This window comes from Dasypus novemcinctus, chromosome 7, assembly GCF_030445035.2.
Source record: "Dasypus novemcinctus isolate mDasNov1 chromosome 7, mDasNov1.1.hap2, whole genome shotgun sequence".
NCBI classification, from domain to species: domain Eukaryota; kingdom Metazoa; phylum Chordata; class Mammalia; order Cingulata; family Dasypodidae; genus Dasypus; species Dasypus novemcinctus.
The window spans coordinates 108957413-108971155 of record NC_080679.1 but is presented as its reverse complement, the minus strand read 5'-3'; the positions used below and the strand labels follow the sequence as shown (position 1 = coordinate 108971155).

Genomic DNA, 13743 nt, shown 5'->3' with positions numbered 1-13743 from the left:
GGTCAACATTTTAAAGTACCAAGATTATGCATATACACTTCAGGGAAGCTTGATCAAGGACCTTTGCAATTTTCATCAGTGACATAATTGGGAATTCATAAAAGATTAGCAAATATAGTACATAGTGTTGGCATTTGGATCTGAGAAGCACAAGGATAGAAAATGCAATGATAGTGTCCAAGGTGACAGTTTATGAGTGCTTCAGATCTAAAATCATCCCTTGAAATGACTCACGTAGTATTGAAATAACAACCATGAGACCCCAGGAAAAGAATGCTGCTCAGAATCCCTGAAATGCTTAGAGATGAGACTACCCTATGGAATGATGGCTAGAGATATTTGATTCTTCATTGTCTACTCATTTAGTCATTCATTTATCCATGTGTCAGGTACTTTGATAGGTCCTGGGGCTTTTAAGATGACTAAAAATTTTTTTTTTTTTTACATTTTTTTTAATTGATTTTGTAATAATATTACATTAAAAATATATATGTGAGGTCCCATTCAACCCCACCCCCCCCCACCCCACCTCTCCCCCCACCCCCAGCAACACTCGTTCCCATCATCATGACACATCCATTGGATTTGGTAAGTACATCTTTGGTCACCTCTGCACCTCATAGTCAATGGAAGATGACTAAAATTTAATGTCTCATCATAGAGATACTAAACTAATAGTTCAACAGATAAGTAAGCAAATGATTGCAATATGGTTTAGCAATGGCAATGATAAAGGAATGTACAGGAGATACATGTTAACACAGTGAACACTGCTGGAAAGGAGATATTTTTAGTGTTCTAAGAAGACTTCACTAAAGAAGTGATTGTAAACTGTGATGAGTAACATAGATTGGGAATGGATGGAGAAGTGTCACAGAGGTGACAGGGCATTTTAAAACCATATATGTATATTTTAAATTTACCAGAGAAGTTGAAAACTTACAGGTATATCATAGAGGAAATGAAGAGTTCATATACCCCAGCCTCTAACACACAAACACACACAGTTTTCCTTGTTAACCTTTTGCATTGGCATGGTACATTTATTACAGTTGATGAAACAATAGTATAATTTACTATTAACTACAGTCCATAGTTTACAATTTTGCTGTTTGTGTTGTACAGGCCTATGTTTATTCATGTATTTAATTTATATATATATATATATATATATTACTTTTTTAAAATTGAAGTATATCATTCATACATAAACACACATGAACAGTAAGTATATATTAAAGATTGCAAACTTACAAAATAAACATACATGGCATTACATAGGGGTCTCAGACATCACACTTCCACCAACTTTTTGCATCACTATTGCAAGGTGATGGGAATATGGAGAAACATGGGAAAACTACAATTGGTGTGACCTATAGGCTGTGGTTAACAGCAATACTTTAATATTCTTGCATTAATGCCAAGCTATACTGTGTTGATAATGGAGGTGTATGTTTTATTTACATTTTAGTAACATATATACAACCTAAAATTTCACCTTTTAACCACATTCAAATGTATAATTCAGTATATTAAATACATTGGCAATATTGTGTTACCATCACCACCTTCTACTGCCAAAACTTTTCCATTGGGAAGCTGCTGTGGCTCAATTGATTGTGCTCCCATCTACCCCATGGGAGGCCCTGGGTTCGTGTCCCAGGGCCTCCTTGTGAAGGCAAGCTGGCTCACACACTGCGGAGTTGACAGCCCATGTGCTGCGGGAGAACTGACAGCCTGTGCACCACAAAGAACTGACCCAGCAAGATGACACAACAAAAGGGAGACAAGCAGACACAGAAGCACGTGCAGTAAATGGACACAGCAAGCAAGCCGCAAAGGAAGGGGGAATAATTTTTTTTTTTAAAGGAGGGAACCACCATTAAAAAAAACGAAAAGCAAAACAAAACAAGAAAAACTTTTCCATCACCCTAACAGAAACTCTGTGCCAATTAAGCATTAACTCCCAATTCTCTATCCTCACCACAACCCTGGTAAACTGCATTTTAGTTTCTGGTTCTATGAATTTGCCTCTTCTAATTATTTCCTATCAGTGAGATCATAACAACATTTTATCTTTTTGCCTAGCTTATTTCACTCAACACAATGCCTTCACATGTGTCAGAATGTCATTCTTTTTACTGCTGAATAATTTTCTATTGTATATATGTATCACATTGTGTTTAACCATTCATCCATTAATGGACACTTGGGTTGCTTCCATTTTTGGCAATTGTAAACAATGTCTCTGTTAACACCAGTGTGCAAATATTGGCTCAAATCCCTGTTAGCAGTTTTAGTATATATTTAGACATGGGATTGCTGGATCGTATGGTAATTCTATAGTTAATTCTCTGAGGAACTGCTTCTTTCCACAGCAACTGAACCATTTTACATTTCTACCAACGATGAATGAATGTTTCTATCCCTTCAAATCTTTCCAATACTTGTAATTTTCCATTTTTTAATTGTAGCCATTCTAGTGTATGTGAAAAGGTATCTCATTGTGATTTTAATTTGTATTTCCCTAATGACTAATGATGTTGAGCATCTTCTCATGTGTTTTGTCCATTTGTATGTCTTCTTTGGAGAAATGTCCATTCAAATATTTTGCCCATTTTTAATTGGGTTGTTTGTCTTTTTGTTGTTGAGATGTAGGAATTCTTTATATATTCTGGCTATTAAACCCTTATCAGATATGTGATTTCCAAATATTTTCTCCCATTACTTTCATAATGAGCAAATGATACTTTGATGCACAAAAGGTTTTTATTTAGATGAAGTCCCATTTTTCCTTTTGTTGCCCTTGCTATTAAGTCTAACAAACCATTATCTAACACAAGGTCCTCAAGATATGTGAGGTAGGGGCCACCTTCATTCTTCTGATATGGGTGTACAGTTCTCCCACTACCTTTTGTAGAAGAGACATTTTTCCCCATTGAGAATACTTGGGAACCTAGTCAAAAATTAATTGACCCAGGGAGCTGATATAGCTCAGTGGTTGAGCACCTGCTTCCCCTGTACAAGGAAGTCGTGGGTTCAATCCCTGGTACCTCCTTAAAAAAAATGAATTTGTCCTAGATATGAGAGTTTATTTCTGAACTCTCAATTTAATTTCATTGGTTTATAAATCTGTCCTTGTGCTGGTACCATACTATTTAGATTACTATAGTTTTGTAATAAGTTTTAAAATTGGGAAATGTGAGTCATTCAACTTAATCTTTTTCGAAATGTTTTTGGCTATTTGGGGCTCCTTTACTTTCCATATAAATTTGATGATTGGTTTTTTTCATTTCTTTAAGAAAGGCTTTTAGAAATTTGATGGGGATCACACTGAGGATTGCTCTAAGTAGAAATGACATCTTAATAGTATTTGTCTTCTAATTCATGGACAAGAACTATCCTATTTCAGTTGTCTTTGATTTATTTTAGCAATATGTTTTACTTTTCCATACAGAGGTCCTTACTTCCTAAATTCATTATACTTTATTTTTTAAATTGCTATTTTATGTTGAATTTTCCCTTGATTTCTTCTTTAAATTGCTCATTATTAGTGCATAGAAATACTGATGATTTTTGTATATTGCTCTTGTACCACTTTGCTGAATTCATTTATTAGTTCTAATAGCTTTGTTGTGGATTTTTCAGGATTTTCTTTATTTAAGTTCATGTCAGCTACAAATAGGGAAAGTTTTACTTTTTTTCCCATTTGGTTGCCTTTTATTTCTCTTTTTTCCTATTTTCTCTGGCTAGAAATCCCAACACAGTGCTGAGTAACAGTGGTGACAGTGGGCATCTTTGTCTTGTTCCTGATGTCTGAGGGAAAGCTTTCAGTCTTTCACTATTGAGTATGATGATAGCTGTGGGTTTTTGATATAGACCCTTTAACATGTTGAGGAAGTTTCCTTCTGTTTTCAAGAAGAAGCAGTCCTGGATATTGCCAAATGCCTTTTCTATAATAATTGAGTTGATCATGTATGTTTTATCCCGTTTTTTCTATTTATATGATGCATTACATTAATTGATTTCTTAAGTTGTATACCTTGAATAAATCACAGTTAATCATAGTCTATATTTCTTTTAATGTGCTATTGATTTCATTTGCTAGTATTTTGCTGAGGATTGTTGCATCTATATTCTAAGTAATATTGGTTTATAATTTGTTTTCTCATGGCATTTTATCTGACTTTACTATTAGAGTGGTGTTGGCCTCATAAATTGATAGGATGCACTGCCTCCTCTTCAAATTTTCAGAAGGATTTGAGCAGAATTGGTGCTAATTCTTCTTGGAATGTTTGATAAAATGCCCTAGTGAAGCCATCGGGTCCTGGGCTTTTCTTTTTGGAAGGGCTTGATAACTGATTCAATCCCTTGTTACTGGTCTGTTGAGGTTCCCCATTTCTTCCTCCTCCACTCCCCCTCCTTCTCCTTCTCCTTCAGTAGTTTGTGTGATTGTAGGAATATGTCCATCTAAGTTATCAAAATTTTTGGTGTAAGTTGTTCATAGCTTTCCCTTATAATCTTTGTAGAAAACATATGTGGGGTTGGTAGTAATATTCTTTGTCATTCCTTATTGAACCCTCTGTTTTATTTTTTTATCTCTTTTTCATTTATCTCGTCTCTATATTTCTTTCTTCCTGTTCAGTTTGGGTTTAGTTTGCTCTTCATTTTGTGAGATTCAGTCTTTGACTTGAGATCATTCCTTTTTAATGTAAACATTTATAGCTCTAATTTTTTTTCTATCAGCACAGTCTTTGCTGAAACCTATAAGTTTTGCTACACTATGCTTTTTTCTTCATTTGTCTCAAGATATTCTCTATCTCATGAATTCTTTGACTTCTTATTGTTTAAGATGCACTGTTGGACACCCAGATATTTTTGAATTTTCTAGTTCTCCCTCTGTTATTGATTTCTATCTTGATTACATTGTGTTTGAAGAAGACATATTCTTTGATTTTAGTACTTTTGAACTAATTGAAGCTTGTTATGTGACCTAGCCTATTTCCTATACTGTAGAATGATCCATGAGCAGTAAACAAGAATGTGCATTCTACTGCCATTGGTTGGCATGTTCTATATATATGCCCATTAAGCCTGGTGGGTTTAGAGTACTGCTTAAGTCTTCTATTTCTTTATTGATTTTCTGTCTACTTGGTCTATCCTTTACTGAAAGTGATGCTTTGCCATCTCTTACTATTAAAGTTGAACTGCATATTTCTCCTTATAAACTGTCAGTTTTGGTTTATATATTTTTGGGTTCTGCCATTATGACATATGTATTTAACCTTTTTATATCTTCTTATGGAATTGACTCTATCAATATATAGTGAATTTCTTTGTCCCTAATATCAGTTTTTGACCTAAAGTCCATTTAATCTCCTATTAGTATAGCTACTCCAGCTCCCTTTTGATTACTATTTGCATCATCTCTACCTTTACCTCTACCTCTACCTCTCTCTATCTCTATCTCTATCTCTAATCTCTATTTCCTCCTTTCACTTTCAACCTATGTGTGTCTTTGAATTTAGGAGAGTCTCTTGTAAAGAGTATATTGGTTATGCCTTTTTTATCTATTCTACCAAATTTTCCCATTCACTGCCATATATATGAAACTTTCTTCTGTTGTTTTGCTCTTTGGTCTTTGTATTTCTTATACTGTTTGTCCTCAATTCTTCTGTTAATTCCTACTTTAATATTTGATTTTTTTTTATATTTACCAATAGAAATGTATACATTTCTTTCTGTATATATTTTTCACATATTTTCTTTGTGGTTAGCATGAGGCTTAAATTTAATATCCTAAATCTATAACGGTCATAGTTTATTTGCTACCAGCTTAACTTCAATGACACACACAATCACTCCTTCTATAGCCCTCTCTCCACCCACCTTTTTGCTATACCTGTTACAAATTATATCTTTTTATATTATATGTCCAAAACCAGAGTTAGCATTATCTTTATTATTTATGCATTTGCATTTTAGAACTTGTAAGAAATAGGAAGTGGAATCACATACCAAAAAATATAATAAAATAATATTGGCATTTATAATTGCCCATACTTTTACTGGAGGTTTTTATTTCTTTATGCAACTCTCACCCACTGTCTACTGTCTTTTCCTTTCATTCTCAAGAACTCTCTTTAGCATTGTTTTTAGACAATTCTAGTAGTGATGACCTCCTTCAGCTTTTTAAAATCTGGAAATGTTTTTGAAAGACAATCTTACCATATATAACTTCTTGGTTAGCACTAGCTTTCTTTCAGCATTTTATATATACACCTCACTGTATTCTTACCTCCTTGATTTCTGATTTTATTGGTACTTAATCTAATTGGGACTCCCTCATACATAATGCATTGCTTTTCTCTTGCAGCTTTCAGAACTCTCTGCTTATTCTTGGCTTTCAACAGTTTGACTACTATCTGAGTGTGGTTCTTTGAGATTTTCTTGTTTGGGGTTAGTTGGGCTTCCTGAAAGTACATATTCTTTTCTTTAATTAAATTTGGGAAGTTTTCTGACATTATTTCTATGAATATTCCTTCTCCCCCTTTCTATCTTTCTTTTCTTTCTAGGCCTTCTATAACACATATGCTGTTATATTTCATTGTGTCCCACAGGTCTCAGACTCTGTTTGCTTTTTACATTCTTTTTTCTTTCTGCTTCTCAGCCAGCATCATTTCAATTGCTTAATATGTGAATTCACTGAGCCCTTCTTCTTCCAGCTCCAATCTGCTGTTGAAACACTTTGGGGATTTTTTTCATTTCAATTATTATGCCCTTCAACTCCAATAGTTCTGTTTGGTTCCTTGCTAAAATATCTATATCTTTACTGAGACTCTTAAATTGTTCATTCATTGTTTTCTTGATATCCTTTAATATTTTTCTCTGTATTTTCCTTTATTTCCTTGAGCAAATTGACATTTTTTAAAAGACATTGTCTGGTATGTCTGAAATCTATTCTTTATTGATGGTTTCTGGATTTTTATCTTGTCCTTTGGATGGGTCATCATTTCCCATTTCTTTATCATTTTGTTGCACACTGTACATTTTAATATTTTAAACTGCTAACTCTGGGATTTAACCTCTGAATTGCCTGATTTTTACATTTTCATCCAGCTAGCAAAATGACAGAGATTTTGTTGAGTGCCAGGAATGTTTTTAAAACTGCATTTTCTTTATTCAGCACCTACCCAGTTATGGCAGCCTTTTAACTGTTTTCTGGAATTTAGAATAAGATGGTTCTGCCAAGTTTTGCTATTTTTTAAGGATTCTGTAGTGTGACCACCCTAGGATGTCTTATGCCATCACTTTGATCAACAATAATTAGAGGATGTTTTTTTGAGATCTACCTTTTCTTCAATTTGATCCAAGAAATAGGGTTAATGGAGCTATATTAGACATTGGCAGCTAAGCACATGAACCTGAGAATTTCATGCATTACCTAATGTTCAATTAATTTTAGTTTTATCCTGTTGTATAGTTAATGAAATGACTAGATCAGATTTCATTTTGTAAATACAATTTTGGAAGCATTGTGGAATGTTAGTTTTATTTAAGAGAGGGATAGAGAAATAACAACAGGGAATTTACAGAATTAATCTAGGAATGGAAACTAATTTAGGCAGTGAAAATTGAAAGGCAGCAATTGAGAAAAAAATAATTATTCAGTGTATAAAAGAGATAGGCTTTATTATGAGAATGAATATAGAAGATACGTAAAAGAGTACTCCAGGAAAAAATCCATTGTAGAAGCTTGGGTGATGGGATAGGAAACAATAACAACAATCAAGAAAAAAAATGACTAGAAATTTTAACACTACAGTAAAAAACACAAAATGCAGTGTCCCTACACACACACATCCTGGTTTACCCTAACCCGCTCCCTAATTTAATTTTTCCATGCAGCTTTTACTGCACTGAAAATTAATTAATCAACATATTACATTTTAAGATTATTTATTGTATGTATCTTCTTACTAGAATATAAAGCCACTAAGGGCAAGGATTTATGTGTGTGTGTGTGTGTGAATTTTGTTTACCCCAAAGCCTAGAATAGTTTCTGCCATCTACTAGGCACTCAATGTTTGTTGAATGAATAAATGCACTCCTTGCAAACAGCTGTCAAATCGGACTTGAAATTTTTTTCTTATATTTTTGTTTGTATTAGGTTTTAGGGCACATTGAAGAAAATGCACTAAGTAGAGGATAGAGCCCCATTTATTTACATTTATTATTGTCTAGAAATAAAGATGAGAATTGGCTGTTGGCAATAAATAAATTATTCTGTTTTCTAAGTGTCTAATTTTCTTCTCTAAAGTTATAAAATAAGCAAAACAAACTCTTAGAAGACATGACTTTCCCTGTGAGTTGGTAGAAAAGAATCACACAGATGGAAGCATGAGCCTAAAGGACTAATCCATAATATTGGGATGAAACATTTGTGTCCTGTTCAGGCATTGGCTCCCTTTTGACTTCAGACAAAGCTTGTATGTATGGGCCACTTGTTAATCCACGAATAAACATGATGTGTCAGAAGGAGTAAAGCAATTAACTTAATCACTATATAATATGCCATTTGTGTAAAAAAATAGTAGAATAAAAAAAAACTAAAAAACCTTTGTCTTAAGGTGAAATGCTGCTCCTACCCCAAAACTTTTGGCTAACTGCCTCAATTTAGTATTTATTTAATATTTAACATTCTATTATGTAGGATCACATTTTTCAGTGTAGCTATTAAGGGGATTGATCATAAGAAGTGACTATTGTTGAAGTCAGGGTTCATGTAGGAAATCAAGAGAAGGTAGTGTTGTCTCTAATAAATTATTTTTCTATTAACAGACATTTAAAAATATTATTTTATTTTATAGTTCATATCCTTGGGATTTTTATTCCAAAGCAAAAATGGTGGCATGATATAGCTACCCAGACCAGTTTTGCTCATTCTTAGAAAAGGATCTTAAAAATATATTCTTTAATGAAAAAAAAAAAAGGAAAATGGAAGACTGTCAAATTTTAATTAGTTCAACTTTCACCTGGAATATGCCATCAAATTGAAAGAAAATATATTTCTTTTCTAAAAATAATAAACCTAAGTCAAATCAAAAGACCAAAGAGAAATGTGTTTAATATATGCCTCTCACCTTATAAAAATATTTATTTCTTTCAAGACTGCTTGGCTAGTAACATAAATTAAATATATTCTCAAAATATTATTTATTATGTTTTCCAAACTGTTTTCCTTCTATATATGTGTGAAATTTCCTTTTTCCCACCATAAATATAAAACTATTCCTATTCCAGCAAATTATAAATGTCTAAATAGAAGCCAAAGGGAGAAAAAAGAGACCTTTTAGTTCTGAGCACACCATATTTGTCTCCTACCATGTTATAAGCCAGGAAAGCTCTGATACCTTGGGTCTTCTGAATGGTTCACTTGCCAAGGAGCAATGTATTGGATCATGACTTGCTGTATAAATAATTAATTCTGTCTTGGGGGGGGGGGGAGATTAAATTGATTTTCCAAATCTTCATATTCAGAGATTCAAAGGATTAGCCTATGGCAACCTTCTGGTAGTGGTGTGGGGAGAAAAGAAGAAGGTGGCCGAGCACAGAACAGTAGAGAATTCTAGAGCAAACAAAACAAAGATGGGGAAGGATGATTAAAAAAGCAACAACATTGCTTTAAAACTATGCAAAAGAGGCAATCTAATTCTAATCTATGCATAAGGATGGCAGAGACAAACAGTTCAATTTATATCAAAGTTATTTTCAGATTTTCATAACTTTTGATAAATCACACTTTCAAAGACTCAGGAAAATAAAGTTTGAAGATTACTTGAAGGAGAACATACAGCAATTTTCTGAATCCTCATCACTTCCGTCTAGGCAGTCATCATCACCATCACATTTCCACCGAGCCTGAATACAGTGTCTGTTTTTGCAGCGAAATTCTCCAGCTTTACATATATGAGGTAATACTTCTCCAGGATTAACTAGGGTAAAAAAGATATTCAAGGCATAAGAATTAATGCTGCCTAAAATCAATGCATTAAAAAGTAAATTTTGTTATGATAACAAAATACTGCCTCATTTCACTGTAGAGAAAATATGAAAACATCTTCACATTATAGGAAGGATTATCTCTAGAAATGGAAAAATTTCAAGTTTTTCTGACAATAATAACTCATTAAGAATTTTAAATACTTACTGTTAAAAATTGACATCTATATAATAATAAGAAGAAGAAGAAGAACAGCATAATACCATTATATATTCATGCTGGGTTTGCAGTTTTACTTTTCAAAGGACTTCCATTCATAATCTCAATTTATCAGCACAATAAACTATTAGATAGGCATGGCAAAGAGCTATTACCTCCATTTTATAGGTGAGTACCCTTAGAATTACTCCAAGTGAAAAGACAAGTCAATAACACACAACTTTGATGGCTAGATTTACTTTGCTGATCTGTATGTGGGAGAAAAACTCAGGTCCAGTTAATAGTAAAATTCTGTTACATATTAAATTCTACACAGTGCTTTTTCCTTCATATGTTCTAAGTTCTCTAATCACATGCTAGGAATGCAGTTAATTGAGATTTATTCACAATATGAAAGTATTAGTATTCTTTTACTCTCTTTGAGTGTATTAGACTGGGTATGAGACTAGAAGGGAACAAGTAGTAATGGTTGAAGAAATTATTTGTATTTCGTGGACTAAAAAAGACCTTGAAATTTCTAAAGTGGGTTTATTGCTAGAAGAAACAAAAGCCAACCTTTCAGTCCCAGCTCTAATGACTCTAGGCTTTATTTTGGATAACTGTTTTGGGCTGATGAAATGTCACAAAATTTAAATACATCCCAATTAATAAGAGATCTCGAATAACATATGTGGCACTTCCAGAATGCCCTGAATAGCATTCCCTGAATCTGTTTCTCTCCGAGACTGGCTTCTGCAAAGACTGGAGGAGAGAACGTGACTGGGGAGCCTGACCTGCAAGGAATGTGCTTCAGAGAGTCATCAGCAGGGAGCAAGGCACGTGCTGAGGTCTCTGGGCTAGAAAAGAAAGGCTGCCAGAATAGATCCAGACTCTTTTATTTAAGGTCTCAAAGGTAAAAAAGAATGAGAATTGCACACAAAATATTCAATTAAAACAAAGGTAACTCTTTCCGTCCCTATCCCAGACAAGCTGACGCTGAATGCATGAACTGGCAGTAATTTTTCCATTTTTAACTTTTTTCTTTCTCAGTAACGAAATGCTGAAGCAGCAATTGCTGTAATGATGTCATTTTTGTAAATTCACTGAAAGTAAGAAGTTTTTAGTAGATATGTAAATATAAATTGCATATAAAACAAATCATCAATAGGAAATGACCAACACATAAAAACAAAAACGTGAGATCATTTGGTCTCCTATACAAACTGAGTTTTTGTCTTTATTGCAGCAAATGGGAGGAAGGGATTAGGAGTCAAATCAAAGTGGAAGTATACTCTGGAATATGTCTGACCATCTCTAGGAACAAGCTTTTTTCTCATAATTTCTAGCGCTGATTACTGATACAATGCAAATATTCCTTATTTTGAATTTCAAGTATATTCAATTAGATACTCCAATCTTAGAAAATAGTACCTCTGTCTTCTTTTGAATCCATATATTCCCAGATTATAATTAGGCACTTAATAAATAGTGGTTTTATTAATATCTGCTCTATAATTATCCAGCCTGACAATTAACAGTCTCACGGATTTCTTTCTTTTCGTTTTGAATTCCCAGTCAGACAAGGAAACTGATTTGAGATATAATCAGCTTCCTTCCTCCACTGAAGTTCAGCTTTGATTTTCTGTAGTCTCTCAATACTTGGCTTCAAAGAAATAGTAAGTCAGTTTGGTTGTTTTATAGTTTAAGGATTACAAAATCCAGGAAACCATTGGTTATCTTTTGATAACAGACTCACCAATTCAAAATGCTCAGGGCCATTTGATCAAGTATCCCAACCCGGGTTTTTAGGAGTGATCAAGAATACCCATACACAAGAGAAAAAGGATAGCTATTCCTGAATAATTATATCTCTGCCCAAGAAGACCTAGTCTTCTGGGAAAGACAAAGTACTTGAAGCAAGTAATAATTTAAAACGAAATATTCCTTAAAATAATCAAATTAGAGCTAAGGTGCTTTAAAGTCTACACAGAGTTCAAATGTTTTCCAGGTGATTTTCAGGTCATTATGGAATGAATGAAAATAGGCAGAACTTCCAAACTTGTATGAAAATGGTTTTTAATATATGTGCATAATCAATTATTTCAAATTGATCTTTTTTGGCAATTTTCATAAAAAGATGATGACACTGTCTAAAGTTTTGTTTTCACTTTTTATAATAGATTATTCACAATTGCTTGAAAATCAATAGAAATAACCACCTGAAATAATTTCATCTTTTTATATGTACTGCTTCTGATAATGTATAAGAATATTTTACATAACAGGATTTAGCTATCACCCTTACCTGTAATAACCAATATAATGAAATATATATAAATGCCTTTGGCTTCTTAAAGTTGTCTGTAATGTTTCAATGTTCTGTAGTATATTGGGCAGAAGGCAATTCGCCATGGTGTTTCTGTGCGTCTAGTGTGAGGTTTGGTTTTGAAATATATTTTTTCAAAGGTGTTTGCACTGATTCTAAAAATATTACAAACTGACCTCACCTACTCCCGCCGGCAGGGGCGAATCCAGGGACCTGTGGAAGAAGCAGGGTGGGGCAGGAGTCGAGAGAAGAATGGAGGCAAGACAGGGTTCTGATCAAGCCTCGTTTATTGGGGGTAAAACATAGGGATATATAGAGAGGAAAGGGAACGTGTACATAGGTGATAGGCTGGTTTTGTGGGTGGCAGACGTCCAAGGAGGGGATTGGCCAACAGTTCGCTTCGCTTCTGCAGAGTCTCGTGCCTTGCGCATGGATATTGCTGTGGTCGCCAGAGTTGCGGCGGGAAGGTGAGAACAAAGAAACAAAGACAGTTGTGGCGGGAAGGGGAGAACAAAGAAACAAAGAGGAAGAACAAGGAAATGACAGGGCAGATTTGTGAACTCCGCCATGTTGTGAGATCCGCCATGTTGTGAGATCCGCCATGTTGTGGGCAGCTGTAAATAGGTCTCACAGCGGGTGGCTCCCCACACTCACCAATAAGACAATTGACAAAATAATAAACAATTCTTTAATCAGGATAAAAAAATAAAATGACCCAAATCATGACATGATTGGACATAAACAGCTAGTTCTCCTATATCAATATTTAATTTTCGGTAAGGAAACTGGTAGAATGATTTCTGGAGTCAATGACCAGGTTATAATGATGTCAAAGAGGAAATGCTGCTAATAAACCTTTGTTCTTAGTTTTTAATTGTCTCAGATTTAGATCTCAATTCAGCAATTGGACTTGATACATGTTTCTGACCTCAGTGTACTAAGCTATGGTACCCATTTTAATCTGGCCCTTTCCTCTTTTCAGCACTAGTGTGGTGGTAATCTATTGTAAACGAATTCCTGTCTCCTCTCCCAATTGATATTTTACCATACATGCTTTCAAAATTATGGTAATCCAGCCATAGCAACATTTGTCTCTAGACATAAAGTAAAAGTTTTCCTAATATTCATGTGTCTCACTTTGACCTACTTATCTGTTTATTTTGTTTCTATTCACCAGAGACATTTTGGTTGTTTGTTTTAGGGTTTTTCATTT

At 34.0% G+C, this 13743-nt stretch overlaps 1 protein-coding gene across 1 annotated transcript in view; it reads right to left on the bottom strand.

Annotated features, from left to right (window-relative positions):
* The window catches only part of LRP1B (LDL receptor related protein 1B), a 2023931-nt gene that overhangs the window by 823664 nt on the left and 1186524 nt on the right, over positions 1 to 13743 (bottom strand). The window contains exon 16 of the mRNA XM_058301027.2: positions 9858 to 9998. Coding sequence (XP_058157010.1) covers positions 9858 to 9998 — 141 coding nt within the window. The remainder of the gene's footprint in view (positions 1 to 9857; positions 9999 to 13743) is intronic.